General features: G+C 49.9%; 1 protein-coding gene across 1 annotated transcript in view; it reads right to left on the minus strand.

The window, feature by feature from the left end:
* Positions 1-19357, minus strand: part of MYOM2 (myomesin 2) — a 77089-nt gene that overhangs the window by 26427 nt on the left and 31305 nt on the right. Inside the window, exons 13-23 of the mRNA XM_007470028.1 lie at positions 16487-16614; positions 12874-13057; positions 11927-12101; positions 10349-10470; positions 8565-8752; positions 6580-6706; positions 5218-5396; positions 3910-4024; positions 2735-2891; positions 2539-2645; positions 209-253 (exon numbers count right to left, since the gene is read on the minus strand). Coding sequence (XP_007470090.1) covers positions 209-253; positions 2539-2645; positions 2735-2891; positions 3910-4024; positions 5218-5396; positions 6580-6706; positions 8565-8752; positions 10349-10470; positions 11927-12101; positions 12874-13057; positions 16487-16614 — 1527 coding nt within the window. The remainder of the gene's footprint in view (positions 1-208; positions 254-2538; positions 2646-2734; positions 2892-3909; positions 4025-5217; positions 5397-6579; positions 6707-8564; positions 8753-10348; positions 10471-11926; positions 12102-12873; positions 13058-16486; positions 16615-19357) is intronic.

A 19357-nucleotide genomic window follows, 5' to 3' on the forward strand; every position in this document is an offset into this window, starting at 1 on the left:
AAAAAAAAAAAAAAAAAAAAAAAAAAAAATTGCTACACGTTACAATATTAGCTAATACTTTGTTTTGAGTGAATTGTTGACAAGTGTGTAAAAGCTGGAGCACAAAACGAGGCCATCCTCTCCCCAGAGCATCCCTTCCAGAGCTGCACGCGGTAACGAACATGCCTTCCCAGAGCGCAATCCTGCTCTGAGCTCCAGGCTCACTTACTGGGATTTTTTATCTCATTGCTCAGCGTCACCAAACGTTCCAGCTCTAAAATTAAGAAAAATATAATCACTGGTTTTGACCTGTACGTTCAGAAGCTGGCTTAAAAGCAAAGCAGAGATTTGACATCACATCACCGAGTTTAATTTGAGACTGTGAAAGAAATTAGAACTGGGAGTTAAAAGGAGACATGGGATAACTGTAACTTTGAATACTCCCTCCAGTGAATGACCGCCTGCAACTAAGATCCTCACCATTTAAAGAACCCACTTACTAACGGGACCCGTTAGGACGGGTTAGGGCAGAGGTCCCTGGGAGTGGGGAGCACGAGGGGGGGGGCAGGTGTATTCCTCGAACAGAGGAAAACCTACAGAGGGGGTATGTAAAGGGACCCACTTCCAGATCCTCTAATTCCATACGAACTCTTTCCTGAAATTGGTCTGGCTGGCTGAGAACGTGGCTGGTCTGTGATTTTCCTTCTGCGTTAAAAGCGTCCTGTTTCAGCACCTCTCTCACCCACGCAGAATTTCACTGTGGTGTATTATCATGAATTTAAATAATAAATAATAATGATACATTAAAAAATAAAAATGCACTGCTCCTGAGACTCCCAAGAGCAAGTTAAGAAAAATTGAAGGTTCTAAACCATTTCTTTCCTTTTCCCTCCTTCCTTTCCCCTTCCTTCCTTCCCTCCTTCTTTCCTTCCTTCCCTCCTCCCTCCTTCCCTCTTCCTTTCTTCCTCCCTTCCTTCCTTTCTTCTTAAACTTAGCATTTAGAAATGAGACCATGGTCACAAAGGTCTGTATGCACCTGTTTATTTGAAATGAACAATGAAGCAGACTTTCTGTGACCAGAAGTGACTCCACCTAGACGGCTGATTTGAGGGTGAGGGCTGACACCACCCTCACAGTGGGTCTCACAGTGGGAACTTCCATACATCAAATGAGCTAAAGGTGCAGCATCAAGGTTTTGCCTGAAATGTACTTGAGGTCCGTATACAGCATAAAATGTGCTGGAAATGCTCATCCTTTGCAACGATTTAAATTTAAGGTGAAAATGTCATCTGCAAACTTTCAAATGGAGCAGAGGAGTACATCACTTGTCAGAAGTCTTTAAGGATGTTTTGCTAGTAAAGAGCTGTGTGAAGGCCACTGAGTGAGGGTCAGAAAGGGCAGCTCAAAAGGCAGGTGAGCAGATTCCGGTCCCTTCCCGCCCTGTCTGTGAGCAGTGAGCTTGCCAGGGAACCCAGGAAGCAGAGATGGTGCAGCCCCTCTGCTGTTCTACTGCTGGTCCCGTTAAATGCACATGGGCTCACCCCAATGCCCCCAACGTCTGCATGGGACCTGTGGACGCCTGCGGCCATCAGACCCTGTCCCCTCCCCACCCATCCTAGGGGTCCCCCCTTGTATCCCTCTCCTGGGACCACACCCTTCACTGCAGCCAAACAAGATGCCAGCTGATAAGGAAAGGGTTAGACTATCAAACTTAAGGCATTTTAACTGAGGGCCCTCAGAGACTCAGAAGCTTTTAAAGGCCCAACATGGAGTTTTGAGGGTTCTGTCCAATGCTACACAGTTCCGTCCACATCACCGACTAATCATCATACAAATTTGTAAAACTGACTCTGACCAGCACGGGGGTGGGGGGGGGGTAGATAAGGGCTGGACACAAACATCAACCCAGGCAGTGGAAGAATCCTCCTCCCGAGGCCAGTTCATTGTCTGGGGGACTCAGACCCAGGCACCTGCCTAAAAGAAACGGCTGCTTTACCCCGGGTCAGAGTAAACCAACTTCCTTCACTTCTTTCTCCTGTTTTCTGTTTATAAGAGAGCGAGTGATTTTAACTATGGAAATTAAATATTATTTCACACACATAGAAAATATATATACATATAAACGTGTGTGTATATATATACATGTATGTGTTTTCTTTCATCATCCGATTATTTGATTATTCAATGTTGGGAGAAAAGGGAGGATTCTTTCATCTGTGCGCCTCTCATTAATTTTACGGACTTATTTGCTAATATGCTACTTGACAAACTAATGAACTAAACTCATCTCTAAAAGTACAAGTAGAAGGCTATAAAAGCAATATATACAGCAAGAAATAAAATACTCCCGGACCAGTGATTTCTTTAGTGGCTAGAGTACAAACTCAAGAGTTTGTGTAATTTCCAAAGTAATTTTTGGCTTTAAAAAGGATTCCCCACCCCCAGCCTCCTGCAAACACACACCCCTTTTCTAAGCAAATCAGTCTTTTCTCTGTTAGCGGCAATCTTTGAAAGTGTCATAAAACCCCAAAAGGCAAGTCTATGTCCTACAGGTGTTACCTTTCTCATCCAAGACAAAGCTGGAGGACACACCATCCGTGTCACTGACGGACACAGAGTAAGTCCCTAAGTCCACTTTATCCAGATTCTGAAAGTACAGCTTTGAGCTGAAAGGGAAGGAAAGCCGGCATGTTAATTACTGTGTTTGTAGGCGTTCCTAAGAGGTGGCGATTGCCAACTCCAGAGTGGAACTTACTGGTCCCCCACGGTCTCGACCTTGAACCTCTCGTCACCCGCAACGTCCTCGTAGGATTTGCACCACGTGAAGTGTGAGGCGTCCGTCATCTCCTGGCAGTCAAAGCTCAGGTAGATGTCGCCTTTTTCATCCACGCCTGCGCTGATCTCCTTGGTGCCTGCAGAGCGAGAACGCCAGGGAGCATCTTAGGAACACAGTATCCTTCCGAGTCTTTTTTTTTGGAGAAGGGATGGCCCAGGCGGAGGGCTTGTTTTACATCGAATTATCAGGTTTTGCCTACAGTCTACCCAGGACATCGGGCAGAGGTGAAAGAGCGAGCCCTCTGGGCAGCTGATGGAAAGCAGAGAAGTTCAGGTTTGGGTGTTAAGTCATCACATGTCTGTCCACTTCCTTTTCTGCATCCAGCACCACTGGAGAAAACCCTCTGGGCTGCCAATCCCGGCCATAACGATCCTTTTGCCCTTTGGGATCTGACCCTTCGCCACTCCTGGGGGCCCGGGCAGCGTGGTTAGGGCACTTGTTTCCCACACACCCGGGCTCTACTTTCTCCACTTATTCCTTTGGGGGATTGTTTGTTTGTTTGTTTGTTCCTTTTTGACCAAGTGGACACCTGGCCCAACACAGGCCAGTCAGCAACTGTCCCTTAGGAATCAGAACTGTAGGAGACGCGCCCCTTGCCAGGAGGACAGAGGAGCACAGAGCCGGCTGGCAGGGTATCCATGGAGCCAATCTCCAGGGAGGGGAGAAATCCAGGGAAAACATGGTTTCCGGAGATCCTCCTCCCCACGTATCCCGTGAGCTCACCGCGCCCCCCCCCCCGCCCCCGGAAGCACTTCCCCGTCAAGGTCCCCTCAGCTGGGCTCTTACTACTTTTAACCAAGAAGATTGCCAGCGGCTTTATAATTTCTGAGCAAAACTCAGCAGTAACATAAAAGACCATCATCATCCCTGCACGTTCTACTGCTGAAATGAAGACCCCGCCACCCTTGCAGAATGACCTCACGTGCCCCTTGCTGCCCAGGATGCTGCAGGGGGGGGGGGGGGGCCTCCTTCTATAAATGAGACGGGTACCGTCCATGCATCCGCCGCCCATTCACACACACACACGCATCCCTCCTTCCAGATCACCCTGCTGTGAGGTTTGCCCTGTTAACAGCAGAGCAGATGAGGCTCACCTGGCCTGGCCTCCACAAGTACCGGCTCCGACGTGTCTGAGGGCTTCCCCACCCCACTCGCATTTACTGCCCGGACACGGAAGATGTAGGTTTTTCCTTGGTGCAGGTTGCAGACCTTGAAAGAAGGAGGAAACGTCACATGTGAATAGACAGATGAAAATGGCTTCATTCTTCATCACATTTTATTACAAACGTGTTTTCCATTTACAAATAGCCTATTCTTCCAGTCGGAATAGCCATACAGGGGAAGTGCAGGAGGGGAAAGGAGACGGGCAGGCTCATGACCACACTTGGCGAGAATAAACAGGGTTGCTACTGTTCTGATATATCCTCTTCTTTGTTCTTTGCATATTTTAAAGCAGAATTGAAATCATATCAACTAGTTTATAATCTGGTGTTGATATTTAACATAATCCTACGGGACTAAATATCATTTCACATGTGATTTTTTACTTTGTGCAAAATATCCCATCATTGGGGCAATATCAGAATTAAACCTATCTCTTATACATCTACGGATGATGTATATTGTAATCTGCATTGATAACCAAAAATAAAATGTACATTAGCTAATTTCTAATGAGTTCATTTAGCTGGATTCTCAGCAGTTTTTGTTCGTTCAGGAGATGACACTGATCTTGTTTCATGTCGTCCAACCGCTCTCCAGAGGCTGCTGCCCATTTACCTGTCACTTAGGTGCGGCCTTTCTTTAAGGAAGCACATTGCCTCTCTGTCTAAACCACACCCCAGAGCCCACAACCCAAAGAAGAAAGCCTCTGACGAGGGCAGCTGGGTCCCTGGGTCTAAGCCACTGTCACCACTAACCTGACCCCAGTGACTGGTGAATTGCAGGTGCTAAAAACAGAAGTATTTGGAGAAAGAGGGGACAGAGAAATTACACATCATAATTCTGTCAAATGTGTTTACACTGTACGTGTGTATGTGTGTTTATCAGATAGACGTGCATCAGCGATCACGTGAGCTGAGTGAAGTAAACGTGGGCTTGGTGCGGAAAGACGTAATTCTAGTCATCACTGTGGAAGGCGCATCAACACAGCCCATGACCGTGAAGTGTCAGTACCACTGGGGGTTGTCAGACGGCAGGAAGCAGAGGAAACCCATCCAGATGGTCCCCACACGCAGTCGTTCCCCACGTCCACGGAGGGGCGGGCACCTCCTTGGAACCCCGCTGGCTGGCAGCAGGGGTACCAGGTCACGTGCACAGTTCCCTGGGGGCTTTGAGCTGGACCCCCGACAGGGATGAAACACGCTCGCCAGAAGACAATGCCTGAGAAGGTGTACCGTCACCTTTAGGTAGCGATGTGCCGAGGCGGCCTCGTTGACGGTGATCCACTCTCCGGAATCCTCTTCCTTAAGGTCCACGAAGTACCCAGAGACGGGGCTGCTGCCTGAATACACCGGGGCCTTCCAGAGAAGCACCAGGGACGCGTCCCGGACCTCACAGAACGTCAGGTCGTAGGCAGGACCTGAAAAGTCAGGTGAGCCTGTGGACTAATCCACGAGTCCACACGCTAGCCCGGGACCAGCAGATACGTCTCACAGAGAGAAAGGTGTGCAGGAGAGGATCCTGAGGTACCCACCCACCTGCTGGGCTGGAAACCCGGGCATCACAGGACTCACCCAGGGAGCCTGACCACCCGGGGAACCAAGCTCTCACCAGCTCCACCAGCCTAGTACCCCAGGCCTGCCTGTGACAGTAACCAAGCCCAGGTCCAGGGGAGCCTTGAGCAGTAAAGGCAGGAGGGGTCCCACCCTAACCAATCACTCCAAGCCCCCAGAAGCCCCTGGGAACTTCTACGGCTTCTCCTTCCACTGACTCTTCCAAGGGGAAAAAATTAATTTCGTTAAAGCAAGTATCCCCCACCCGCTCCCCCCCCGCAAAAAAAAGAAGAAAAGAAAAAGCCACATCGTCTGGCCACAGAACTGAACAATCGTCTCAATTTTTTTGAGCTTTTCAGCTTCAACCTCGGGTTCTTTGTTTTGTCTCAGTTTGTTTCGTTCAAACCGTGAGCATATTATCCATGGCATTAGGGGTCCTGATGGACTGGATACAGAGAAGTCAATGCCCAGTCCCTGCAAGTTTGTGAAAACAGTTTTAAAATGTGGAGCCCTGAGTAAATGCAGATATTTTGTCAATGTTCACTTTAGAACCAGAGGCCCCAAGCTCCCATGTGCTCTGGGAGGTGGAGACCTGAGTGAATACACAGTCAGTAAGGTCCTGCTGTCCCTACTCTGGCCTAGCTGGAGCCTCTCCTGCTGGGAGCTGGCCTCCCTCCGCCCCTTTGGGAGAAGTCCACCTGGCGCAGGCCTGCCCTGGACCAGCCTCTGGCCACAGCATCCTCGACTCAGGGGAGCAGCTGGGGGTGGGTGGCCCCACAGCCTCACACTTCAGTGCTAATGACTCCATGCCTGTCACTGCCCTACCTGTGTGTCCATGGCCCAGACCACAGGGCGGGGCCACCTAAGGCACAGCTCTGCCCTGGACCTGGCACGTGGTAGTGGTGCCAGGATCTGTGCAGAGTGACTGAAGCCTGCTGGCTGCAGAGGCTGGGAAGGCCTGGGCTGGCGCCACGGAAGGCCCCCTCTCCGGCCAGCCCTGCGTGTGCACGCGAGGTACCCAGGGGGTGAGTCCTGGAGAGACCGTCTTACCCGGTTCCGGCGCCGTCCAGGCCTCGCACTTGAAGAGCTCGCTGGGGTCCGACGGCTGCCCGATCCCCACGAGGTTGGTGGCGGCAATTCTGAATTCGTAGAGTGAGCCTTCTGCCAAGCCCTCCACCTATTCAGAGGATGTTTAAATTATAGATGAACCCACAGACGTAGAAAACAAGCTCACGGTTACCAAAGAGGAAAGTGGGGGAGGGATAAATTAGGAGGTTGGGATTAACAGGTACACCCTCCTGTATATAAAATCGATAAACAACAAGGACCTACTATACAGCACAGGGAACCACACTCAGTATTTTGTAATAACCTATAAGGGAAAAGAATCTGAAGAATACATATATACACATATGTGAATGTATAACTGAATCACTGTTGTACACCTGAAACTAACACAACATTGTAAATCAGCCATACTCCAATTTTTTTAAATTAATAGGTGAAACAAAAGCTGCGTTATGACCCACAATCCATCGGGGGAAAGGGGGTATTCCTGGTTGATTTATAGATGGAATGTGAGGGTGAGGGACCTTGTCAGTAAGTCGAGTACGCATCTGTGGAAGGTTATTGATCCACCTGCATGTTGCAGTCACCACCTTCACCCCGACACAGTTTGCCTCATTCACTCCATAAGCCCTCCCCCTGGGGATGACGTGATGACCCAGGCAGGAAGACAGGCTCAGAGACAAAAGCCACAAGAAGCCAGTGGAAGAACAGTGGGCGGGACCTGACCTCGGGCCCAGGGTCTCCACCCTCCGACCCCCGCAACACCGCACCTGGGGTGTCAAGGGCCCGGGACAGGAAGCATCCTCGCTGGGGGCAGTGGGGAGTGACCTGTCTCCTCCCCGCACACTGGCTGGAGGCCCCTGAGGGTCCACTCTGCCTGGTCGGTGCCACAAAAGATGGAGGGAAGACCCTGGACCAGACCATCAGCCCTGCCTGGCAGCCCAGCCACTGGATCAAACACAGCATCTGGATGACATTGTCTCTGAACACAACAGCTCCCAAAGCAAGCACGAGTCACGTGGAGCCGCTTTATACCCCGGAAGGCAGGTCTGGCCTCGTGGAATGCCGGCATTCAGAAAGTACGTGTGCATTTCCTCCGGAGTTTGGGACCTGACAGCCAATAGTCAGGTGTCCGGGGACAAGCGTGGACAAAACACCAGGATCTTCGCACCGAGCTTGAATTTTGGCAATACGCGTCATACATAATAAAACGCATGATAAATATGTATTGCATAAATATAGGTATTAGCACAGAATCTTTACAAGACGGGGATTAGACCTCCTCTCCGCCTCCCACAAAAAACCCCTCGCTTTACCGCGTGACTCCTGTGAATGAACAGGTGGGCGTGCTGCCTGGTAACCGCGTGAGCTCCCGTCACCGACCCGCGTGCTCCGTTAAGTAAACACCGTCTCCCTCATCTCTCTCACGAGAAGCCCCGTGTGGTGGCTCACGGGGACGAGTGGGGGCTCAGGGAGGTGAGAGCCGTTGCCCGCGGGCTGCCGAGGGCTTGCCTGGCGACTTGGCTCTGCTCTTTCTTACTCCAAGTCCATGTGGCTCGCGCTCCCTGCACCCGGATGGAACGTGTAGTTGGGCAAGAGGCTCACTGGGAAGCCTGAGCACACGCCTTCCTTGGGAAACGGGGACAAACAAGCAGAGGAGCCTCGATCGTCACCGTCTCCTGCGCATCCTGCCCCGAGGCTGAGAGCTCCAGCCACCGGGGTGGAGGCCGGATGCCGCTCACAGCAACACCTGCACCTGCAAACGACCCACCTGCCGGCTCGCCTCCTCTGCTTCGCTTCTCAAAAGAAGATGCTCCATGACCCTAAGTTCTCATGGTGAATTGTTTCATTCATTTTTGTTTCTGTGTCAAATTGCCTCATGTCACTGAACTCTTGAGACACAGAATGGGGACCCTGCCCCACATGAGAAATTGCCTGCAAAAGTGAACGAGTCCATAAGCACCCACCGTCAGGATCCTCTCTTGGAGAGGCGAGGTGTTGACCTCATGCCAGTTTTTGTGGTGAGCCTCTCTCTTGTCTATGTAGTAACCGAGGATGGGTGAGCCACCGCTGAACTTAGGCACCTTCCAGCCCAGGGTCATGGAGTGGCCGTCACAGTTCAGAAGGGTGATCCCGTAAGGATGGGACGGGACGGCTGCAGGAAACACAGCGGGAAAGTCACCCGGATCTTAGTGCAATAATCATTAACCTACCGTGGCCGGCTCCAGCATCTCAGAGGGACGGGCAGCAACGGGAGATGGCCCTGGGTGCCTGTCCCCTCTGTCCTGTCCAGGTCTCCCTGCTTACCATCTTCGCTTGTCTTTGTCTCTTCTTTTAAAGAGAGTAAGTTTTTAAAAAGCTTCTTTCATATATATTTATTGCAAGTTCTAAATACATCTTCCAATACATACATCCGTACATACATCCTCCAATATTTCAATAATACGAAGGCCAAGGAGGACACTTGAGACAAAAGACTCTCCGCCTCCTCTAAGGAAAACCTTGAGAGAGCAGCTTTCTCAACACGCCCATGGAGAATGACAACCTCACCTTCCACAGCCAGTGATGATCGACAGACTTAGGCCAGTGAGTCATAACTTCCCCCATAGTTATAGAAACTTCAGATTAATTCAAATGAGTATGAATTCAAGTTTCCCTTTTGAACACCCTGCTCGGAAATGGACCATCTTTTCCTAACAGGTTGAAGAGGATGTGTCTCTGCTTCCCCCCTCCCCAACTCGGAGCAACCTACGTCCAATCATCCTCTGTTACCCGAGATACAGGTACCCGGGAATGAGCTGGTCTTATTGCAGAATTAAAACGTAAATGATTGGCTTTCATTTAGTAGGAATGACTTGAAGAGGCTAGTGGTAATGCATGAAAGTCCCTCCTGGGAAAAACTGATAGATTATAATGAGCTTAAAATAAGAGTTAAATCTTTTACTATATTGCCCACCTCAGTATCCTCAGATTTGACATTCCTTGGAAATTCCAGTAACGTTATTCTATCTATTGTTAGATGAGAAATCATAATTTCTGAAGATACTTTTAGATTTAGTTGAAGACAAAAATAAAAAGCAAAACATTTCTCTCAGAAGTGAAAAGATAATACTATGATTCAAAATGTGTCTAAGAGGCGATCGTGGTTCTAGATCTTCCTGAATACTTTTAAGTCATGGGGTCCATTTTATATGAAACAACCAGAGCAACATTACACAGCACAGAGCTGCACAGATCAAGCTTCCTAGGGCCCATCACTGCAAGTTCGGCCCCGAAGTGTTCTGTGTGGTCAGAATAATAATTTTGAAAGATCACTATTTATGAACAAAGCCACAGAGTTACATAAACATTTGAAATCCTCTGGAATGACATTAAGTTCCTTGAGCTAAGAATAGCTGAAAAAGCCATCGACGTTCTGTTTTAGCACCTATTTTGAAAAGAGACGGTCACACCCTACAGCATACATTTTAATGGGGGCACGTGCGCTTGGAAACCAGTGTGACCTCTGATAATATTTTCTATTTTCAATTTGCATTTTACTAGCATATTATCCTTTCTCCCTCTCACACTGGCATTTCCAAGCCAATTGATGAGAGGTTTCCACAGAACTGCATGTTCTCTGTTCAACAATTTACATCCACTTTTCCCCTCCGGTAATATTCCAAACGGCATCATAAAGGTTTGTTCATGCAGAAATTAAAACGTAGTGGAGAACCGAAAGCTGGCACAGAGTCGCCCATGAATTACTTACTGAGGGTGGCCTGGACTTTTATGACATCAGACTCCTGAGAATTCTCACTCGTCCCAACAGCATTAACGGCTTTAACTCGGAAGATGTACTGCTCGCCGGTGGTTAGGCCGTGCACCACAAACCTGACAAAAACAGAATCGGGGGCGTGAATACAAGGCTCAACCCTTTTTCTTCCTCCAATAGACACAGAGAGCATCTTGAACACTCCACGAACATTTGTCACTGGGACTGAAAAGAAGTTTACTTTTTCGACTGCCTCATGGATGCATATTAATTCCAATCAACATGCCACGTCCAAAAGTAAGCCAGCAATAGCCAACGACTCTGGGGCTGAAGGGAGCTGGACTCGGGGGGCGGCGGGGGCACCAGCTGCTGCCCGCGGGCCCCGGGGGGGCGCAGAAAGCAAAGCCCTGGAAATCCTGAGTGACCTCACTCAGTGCCAAGGCTCTCCCTTCATTTCCAAGCCTTCTGGTTTTGTCTGCATCGAAGCTCTATTCTAAAGTAGGGTTCCTCTCCTTTCCTAAAAGAACCCACATCTGTAAAACTCAGGGAAAAGGAGTGACACCACACTGGCTAAGATTTGGCTTGGAGACCAGCTTGGACACCTAACAGATCTTACGTCCTCAGTCAAGTTACCTAACCCCGGAAAGACTTTGTTTTCCCATCTGTGAAAGAGGATCGCAGTACCTACTTCTCAGCACAGCCACCTGGCACACGGCAAGTACTCAGTAAACGTGAACAATAGTTATTTATCTTCGAGTCTGCAAACATGTATCAAGCATTCACGAAATTCCCGCACTAGAGTATTTGAGGTGATTTGTTCTGGGGGCTCTTCCTGCACTTGCTGGCGTGGACCGTGCATAACGTCTAACTTTAGCATCGGTTGTGTCTCTTCCTTTCCAGCCATAGCTTTTCCCAATTTATTGGTTTTTCAAGAGTGAAGAGGGAAGGGTGACAGAGACGTAATGGATAACCCGTCCACAGTGGAGGACCTGACAGCTATTTTCCTAAGCGCGTCCTGCGGGAACCCTAACACACCCAGGCCTTCCCTGCAGGCCGTGAGACGGGAGCAAGTCTGTGTCGGCAGGAAAGATGCTCGGCCCCACCGCAGGCAGAGGCGCCGTCGCCCCTGCACAGGAGCCAGGTGCCTCTCTCCACCCGCTCCCCGGCTTTGTGCAATTGGTGGCCGGAGGGAAGGCCTGTCAGCTTTGTGAACAAAGCAATTTTAAAAGTTCAAAACATCAATACAGAGAAATAAAACGCCCTTCCCGTCCCGGTCGCTACTTTAACGCTCCTGTTCAGGGTAAGTCTTAAACGCTGAGTACGTCAGAGGAGATGCTCTGGGGCTTTTCTTCATCGACAGACAAAGCACTTCAGCCACGGGTTAGAACCAGCTCCCTAGCTTCCAGCTCTGCAGCCCCCACGTGTGGGTGAGGAACCCGGCCCGTGGTGTGGACGCCACAGGTGTCCCTGCCGTGGCACCTGCACCCGAAGGCCCCGTGGGTCCCGGGGGGCGTGCTTCTCACGTTTTCTCGGGGACAAGGATGTCGGGTGGAGGGGGACCCGGGCAGGCAGCACCTGTTGTAGCCGACGGGCTTGTGGTTACAGGGCTCCCAGACGGTGGACCCGGCCACGCAGCAGTCCACGTAGTAGCCGAGCAGGTCCTCCTCGTGCTTCGGCTGGTCCCACTGCACCACCACTGACGTCCTTGTGTTCCGGGAGGTGACGACGCGGCCGGGGGCTGAGGGGACCACTGTGCAGGGGGGACAGGGATACAGGCTCAGCAGCACAGGAGTCTGCGGGCACGCCAGAGACCCACAGGCCCTCCCGTCCGCAGAACTTGGGGCTTTAGACGAGATTTGGACAAGGAAGACGGTGCAGGGCAAGGGGGCACCCAGGAGGTTCCGGGCAGTCCCTGTGCTCTCTGTCCCCAAGTCGCTCCCTTCCAAAGAAAGAGATTCCCACCACGGAATCTCCTGCCCCTGCCGCCCCTACAGACCCATCCACAAAGCTCCCCCAGTGACGCACGCGCTTTGCTACCTGGGAAGGAACTATGTGGGGATATAAAATTAGCCATTTTTTAAGAAATAGGACACAATTCTATCAAATTCAAGGGACTCTGCAGGGGACTCAGAATCAAACCATGGATTTCTCCCTCGCACAATTCAGAATTTCTCTAATCTGTATCTGACATCTTCTGAGAGGGAACTTCAAGCCATATGGGCAAGAAACCCTGATGCATTTAGGGTTGGGTTTTCTGTTTTTTGTTTTTAAAGTGGCCATTGCCTAAAAATATTGCTAATCCATTTACTGGTTTCATAAAGAGAAGATGGAACTTTGGAGAAATGTTGACCAAAACAAGGCAGAGAGATCTTCATCTCTTGTAAAATGGAATTTTAAGGCAATTTGAATTTTAAATCACGTGCGACACTAATGTCTTTATCAACGCAGGTGATGGTTGTCCAACACGGGTGACGTTGTTCGGGGCCCAACCTACAGTTTGGTCACTCGCGCTAACAACTCACCGATGGTGTCCTGGGCCTGAATGGGGGCGGTGATTTCCGATGGGTCGCTTAGGCCATGCTTATTTGCTGACAACACTCGGAACACGTATGGTTTCCCCTCGGCAAGATCGAAGACAGCGTATCGGGGGGACCTCACGGCCGTCTGTGCGTTCACCCGCTGCCAGCTTCCGCTCCCGACCACGGACTGCAAAGACAGGGGCCTCGATGGAGCCAGGCTCCCCAGACCCGCATGGGGGGGAGGGGATGCTCCGCTCTGGCCCTCAATTACACCGCGGGGGACCCACAGCCCATGGCACCTCCGAGGCCATCAATACCTCTGTTCTGAATTTTAGGAAAAGGAAGCCAATTTGGAGAAGGAGGTGAGAAACTACCCAAAGTTGGAAATGTTACCAGAGAACATTTTTACACGCAAGCCAATAAACTATGGAAATCTTCAGGGAATCAATACACAGGTCGTAGTTTTAGTAAAGACAGAATGAACTCTAAACAATTAGAGATCATTGAGGAGTAGACGTGTAAAATTCCATCATAACTGCTCACATTCCAGTTTAAACTTTTCGCTATTTCTCAGCTATTATAGTAATAACAGTGACAGCAACCTAAATGAGCAGCAATAGGGTAGGTACATTATGATACAAAATGATACATATACATTAAATGTAGCCATTTAAATTATTGTATAAAGATCTTTACTCAGAGAAGAGGAATTGTATCATTTTGTTAAATGTAATACAGGATGCCAATTGTATGTATGATATATCGAGATATAAAAACCGATGGAGGAAAAGACTAAATATGTCCCACATGTTAATAATGACTACTTCGTGTGATCAAATTATTGGTGATTTTCATTTTGTTCTATATAACAGATACGTGTTTTCCAAATTCTCTACACTGCGTGTTTAAGTTTTAGCATTGGCGATTACTTTTAAAACTGGGATTACCTGTCTAATTTAGTTTTTTCCTATAGAGATAAGCTCCCTTTTTGAAAGGAATCCTGAGGCAGTAAAAGTTGAGTGTACACTGACCCCACTAAGGCTGCCAGAAAGGACTGGGAAAGCATTTCGAACAACCCAGGCTTCTAGAAATTAGATTCCTGTTTAGAGAAGTCTTCTCTCATTTTAGCAAAAGCTAAGTGGCTTTCTTGGACTGACGCAGGCGTCCACAGTCAGAGGCCCCCTTGGGCCCGAGTATGTTCGCCATCTGGAGAGCAGGGGGAGGGGCAGCAGGGGAGCCCTGGGCACACTCAGCTGGGCCGATGGGAGAAAAGGACCCTGGGGCTGAAGGAGGCAAGACAGGGAGGGAGTGGGGAAAACACTGCTCGGGTCTTACAGCCAAGCTTCTAGAAAAGCTAGTGCCCATCTTCTAAGCAGGGCTGGAGGAAGTTCTTGGGGTTCTGCACCCCAAGAACCGCAGGGCACCACTGCCTTCACCGCAGCCAAACTCTCAGCACAGGAGCCTAATGTGGACAGCACAGGCCATGCACCTTGGGCTGTGGCCACACGTGGGCTTTCCAAGCAGAGCTCACTCGGGGGAAGACGCGTGCTTCAAACTGTGCTCAGATGCCAAGCTATTAACCAGAGCGCTGCCGTTCCTAGCATCTTGTGCCTGGTCCTGACATAAAGTGGAAATACAGGACTAGACAGAGGATGCTGACTCATAACCATCCCTGTGGTTCCTTTTAGGCCTGATAGGAACTAAGGCCCCCCAAAGACCACCTTGGATGGGTTGAGGCAGGACCGTCCTCCGTGAGCAACAGAGAGAGGTGGGTGCCTCGCCCTCCCAGCTCACTGGGGAGTAGCCCAGTCCAGCTCCCTCCCGGGCTCCCTGCTGCCCCTCCCTCCCTGGGTCCCTGGACACCACGGCTCCCCTCAGGCTGTCCTGGAAGCTTCCTCTCCCTGATCACACACCCTGTATTGCTGCTCACCACCCGTGGCAGTGGGTAGGGAATGCAGGGGTGCCCTCGGTGAGGCAGGCCGCTTTTTTCGTTTTTGGTTTTTTTTTGTGGTACGTGGGCCTCTCACTGTTGTGGCCTCTCCCGTTGCGGAGCACAGGCTCCTGACGCGCAGGCTCAGCGGCCATGGCTCATGGGCCCAGCCGCTCCGCGGCACGTGGGATCCTCCTGGATCGGGGCACGAACCCGTGTCCCCTGTGTTGGCAGGCCGACTCTCAACCACTGCGCCACCAGGGAAGCCCGAGGCAGGCCTCTTTTTAAAAGTGGGTTTGCTAGTGGGGGGTGAAATAGGGGAAGGGGAGTCAGAGGCACAGACCCCCAGACCTGTAGTAAATAAGTCGAGGGATATAATGTACAGCAGAAGAAAGATGGTCAATAATACTGTAATTACCTTGTATGGGGACAGATGGTAACTAAACTTGTGGTGACCACCTCATAATGTATGCAAATGTCAAATCACTACATACTACACCTGAAACCAACATAATACTGTACATCAACCACGTCTCAATAAAAAATAATTTAAAATTTTAAAAGTTTTAAATGTGTTTGCTGAAACTTGGTCTTTCCGGCACTGGGTAGGTGAGTAGGAAAATGTCTCTGAAGAGGGCCTGAGAAAGCACCTTTCCTCCTGGGAGGGCTGACCACTAGATTTTCATGATGCAAAACAACAAGCTAGCACCCAGAAGCAAGAAGTTAACACTTGACTTTGCCCACAGGTAAGCCTTGCAGATAAGCAGAGAGAGCTGAGGGTCATTATACCGTCTGGAGCCTGAAAACTGTTCATTTCCGTTCTGCTTTCCTTCACCTTGTTGTATTACACATTATTACTGTATGAGACGTATATGCTCACATTAAGAGTTATAGACTTTATGTGTATATTACACGTATCGGATTGTCTGGTACATTGTAATATATATTTAGTATCACAAAACCACAGTTACAGGATTCGTATGGTTATACAGGTTTTTCAACAATGGTCCACAGCCCAATCACAGGCCAGCGATCTGAATGACTGTGTCACAACCTGCATTTTTAGTGCAATTGGACAGACCAAAGCAGGAGAGAGAACACATGGCATGGAGTAAGGATACTGTGTTTGAAATTTAGTTGGTGATATACATTCAGCGTGTGTGTGTGTGTGTGTGTGTGTGTGTGTGTGTGTCTGCAACACACAAACTATTTCTTCCTACGTGTCCAGATCTAAAAAGTCTGCAAACCAATGATTCTGTGTAACCCTTCGCCATCTGAAGTGTGACTTCCTCAACACGATCGCCACCAAGTGGCCACTCGGCTTATGAGCAAACTGAGAGCAGGGGCCGCTGTCCCCCTGCCCACATCCGGAATCCTCAGAACTTGGGAGCCTAGAATGTTCCAGCAGGAAGAAAGCTGGAGGCTCCCTCAGTGCGAGGCCCTCGTGTACAGCGGGAAGCTGGGAGCCTGACTGGCCCCGGCGGAGGGCGGCACAGCCTGAGCGGGACATGCTCCTCGGATGCCACGCCCCTCACAGAACCCCTCAGGCATTCACAGCTCAGCCAGTGTCTGCAGCTTCGCGTTAAATAACTGATCTGAGAGCTGCCCATCCTTAAAACACACGACACAGCACCACGGGAAAGCCTACAGAGATCTGCTGCTTCAGGAAACCCACCCGGGGTGTACCTTCTCAATGAAATACATCAGCGGCTCCTTGCCACGGGGGGCAGGTGGGTCCCAGCTGAGGACGACATATGTCCTGCTGATTTCTGAGGCGTGGACGTTGGTGGGAGGTCCTGGAACCTGAACATCACCTGGAGGAGGAATCAACACCGTGAGTGCTGACAGAAGCCAGGTCAGCCCGCGTGCTGCAGCCCATCTTGGGAGCACGACCCTCGGCTACTTTACAGGCATTAAAGGACTCACGTATCAGTGTCGGCTTTTGCTTCATTTCTACTCTGGGAAAGCAAGCAAACTGCAAGGACTATTTTTCCAGAGCCAAAGTATAATGAACTGGTAAAGATCGTCCAATTACTTCTGTTTCCAATATAAGCCAGTTCATAAGAAAGGAATCTAATCCAAAATTCATCCAGAATTTCAGTTGGAAGTGGGAAAGGAATTTACCCAGAAGAAACAGGGCATTTAACCAGAAGTGTAGCTCTGACTATATGGGGAATTTGTGCAGAGAAGGTACCAGCAATGGTGTTCTGCAGCAGGGAAGCCTTCCAAGATGGGGTTGTACTTTCTCTAAGGGCCCTCTCTGGTTGTTTTCCTCTCATTATGCCCTCAAAGCATGGAAACAATATATCGACTTCCAAAGCACATGGCTTCCCTTCCCGGGTAGATCTGTTCCACATCCACAAGCACTGCATCTATGTCTATATACTTAAAATTCCAGCGTGATACCAATTAACAAGTAGCTATAATAGAACAGTCTCATCAAAGAAGCCCACTACATCTCTTCTGACACACGTCTCTTTTTAATAAAATGCTAGGTGGGGCTTCCCTGGTGGTGCAGTGGTTGAGAGTGCGCCTGCCAATGCAGGGGACACGGTTTCGTGCCCCGGTCCGGGAAGATCCCACGTGCCGCGTAGCGGCTGGGCCCGTGAGCCATGGCCGCTGGGCCTGCGCGTCCAGAGCCTGTGCTCCGCGGCGGGAGAGGCCACAACAGTGAGAGGCCCGCGTACCACAAAAAAAAAAAAAAAATGCTTGGTGTCAGGCGTGTTATGTTTGGATGTGAGAACTTTACATGAGGGGTGGAGGTTTTCCAGACACACAGTCCCAGTCATTGCGATACAAAATATTATGAGCTTCCAATTAGATTAGCACAAGATTAAGATGGTTCAAAACGTCCCCAGGACACCTGGGAGCCCTGATGAAGATCCAGTGGTTCCCTCTGGACTGCACTGCTGGGGAGGAATTTAACAGCCGTGTGGAAACGGCCCAAACAAGCCTGGGTTTCATTTCATAAGAGTCCTGTCACCGTGCTCATCACATTTTACAGGCAACAGGGGCGCAGAGGCACAGTCATGGGCTTACCCAGGAGCATCTGGCAAATGGGTTGGGTTTCAAACAAGGAGCGAGAGAATGTCCAGAAAAGTGCCAAGTGTGCCGGGCGGAGCAGGGCCCCGGCACACCCTACACGCCTTCTCTGGACCCACCTGCCATGTCCACACCTAAAGAGATCCAGGGAGAGGCCGTAAAGAGAGAAGACACAGATCACCCACCCTTGGGTGGTACAGCCAAGCTTCCAAACTGAGTGGTGGTGCACCTCAGAGGTACTAGATGACACAGGAACAAACCAAGGGGGCAGAAGGGAAATGACACAAATGATAAAGCAGTGTGAGTGTGGGAACACACCAGTGCAGAATCACCTTTCCTGCATGTTCAGATCTGAATGCCTCGCTGTGTTTAAACCTGGCACATAACTTCGAGACCCAGAGGAAAATGGAATAAAGAGCACTTTATCTGAGGCCAAGACAAGAAGGAAGAATCCAGCTTTTGTCGGCAGGGACTCCCCGATATGGGAGGATGCTTGGGTTATGCGGACTCTTCACCTCACCCGGGGCCGTGCACTAATGAGCCTTGGAGATCTGCAGATGACCCCAGCCCCGGACAGAACAAGAGGACATGCAGAGTGGCCCCAGGAGCCAAGGGGAGGACCAAGGAAGTAAACTGATGTCTGTTACTGACACTCCAACCGCTGAGAGGATCCTCAGAGAGAGAAAAAGCAAATGGAGGCAAAACAAAAAGAAGTACTTGGCAACGGCCAAGTACCTCACAGGGTGTGCTGAGCACAGCGCTGGTGGTGGCGGGTCCTGCACTTGCCTCTGCCTCCGGGTCACGATGCTCCTCTGGAGCCCTGTTCTAACGAGCCACGTCAACACCGGATGAAGGTGGACATATGAGATGGAAACACAGCTCAGAAACGAGCTCAGGAAAACGCAGTGCTTTCCCAAGATCACACAGCTAGTGGGCGGCTCTGCAGGGGTAGAAGCCTAGGTCTTCGAATCCCAAGCCCAGCTTTTCGTTCTATTGACCACAGCCTCCAGAACGTGCCCCAGAGACTCGCCTCTACGTCAGTGAAACGTAAAGTTTGTTCGGAATTGTTAGAACGCCCAAGAGGACAGAATTCAAGAGAATGAACAACTGCAAATGAGTTTGTGGCATTCAGAGCAAAGGATGAATTCAATGCGTTAGCTACAAATGACCTTATCCAAAACAGTGCAGTAAATGCTTGGATATATAATAGTAAAACAAAAACCATCTCATTATATCTGCGAGAGCCTATTCTGGCCTTTCCAAGAATGAGGTGTCTATTTTACCATGGAGCAACTCAAGAGAGATAGGAAGATTTGGATGATATTAAAAGGAGAGCATGGATATTAATTTAAATGTTTGCTGGAAGACACCAACCGAGATTAAAATGATTAGAAAAGATCAAAAGAGGGACCTTCAAGATGGCGGAAGAGTAAGACGCGAAGATCACCTTCGTCCCCACAAATACATCAGAAATACATCTACACGTGGAACAACTCCTACAGAACACCTGCTGAA

The sequence above is a fragment of the Lipotes vexillifer genome, unplaced genomic scaffold (genome assembly GCF_000442215.2).
Source record: "Lipotes vexillifer unplaced genomic scaffold, Lipotes_vexillifer_v1.1 scaffold1980, whole genome shotgun sequence".
NCBI lineage: Eukaryota > Metazoa > Chordata > Mammalia > Artiodactyla > Lipotidae > Lipotes > Lipotes vexillifer.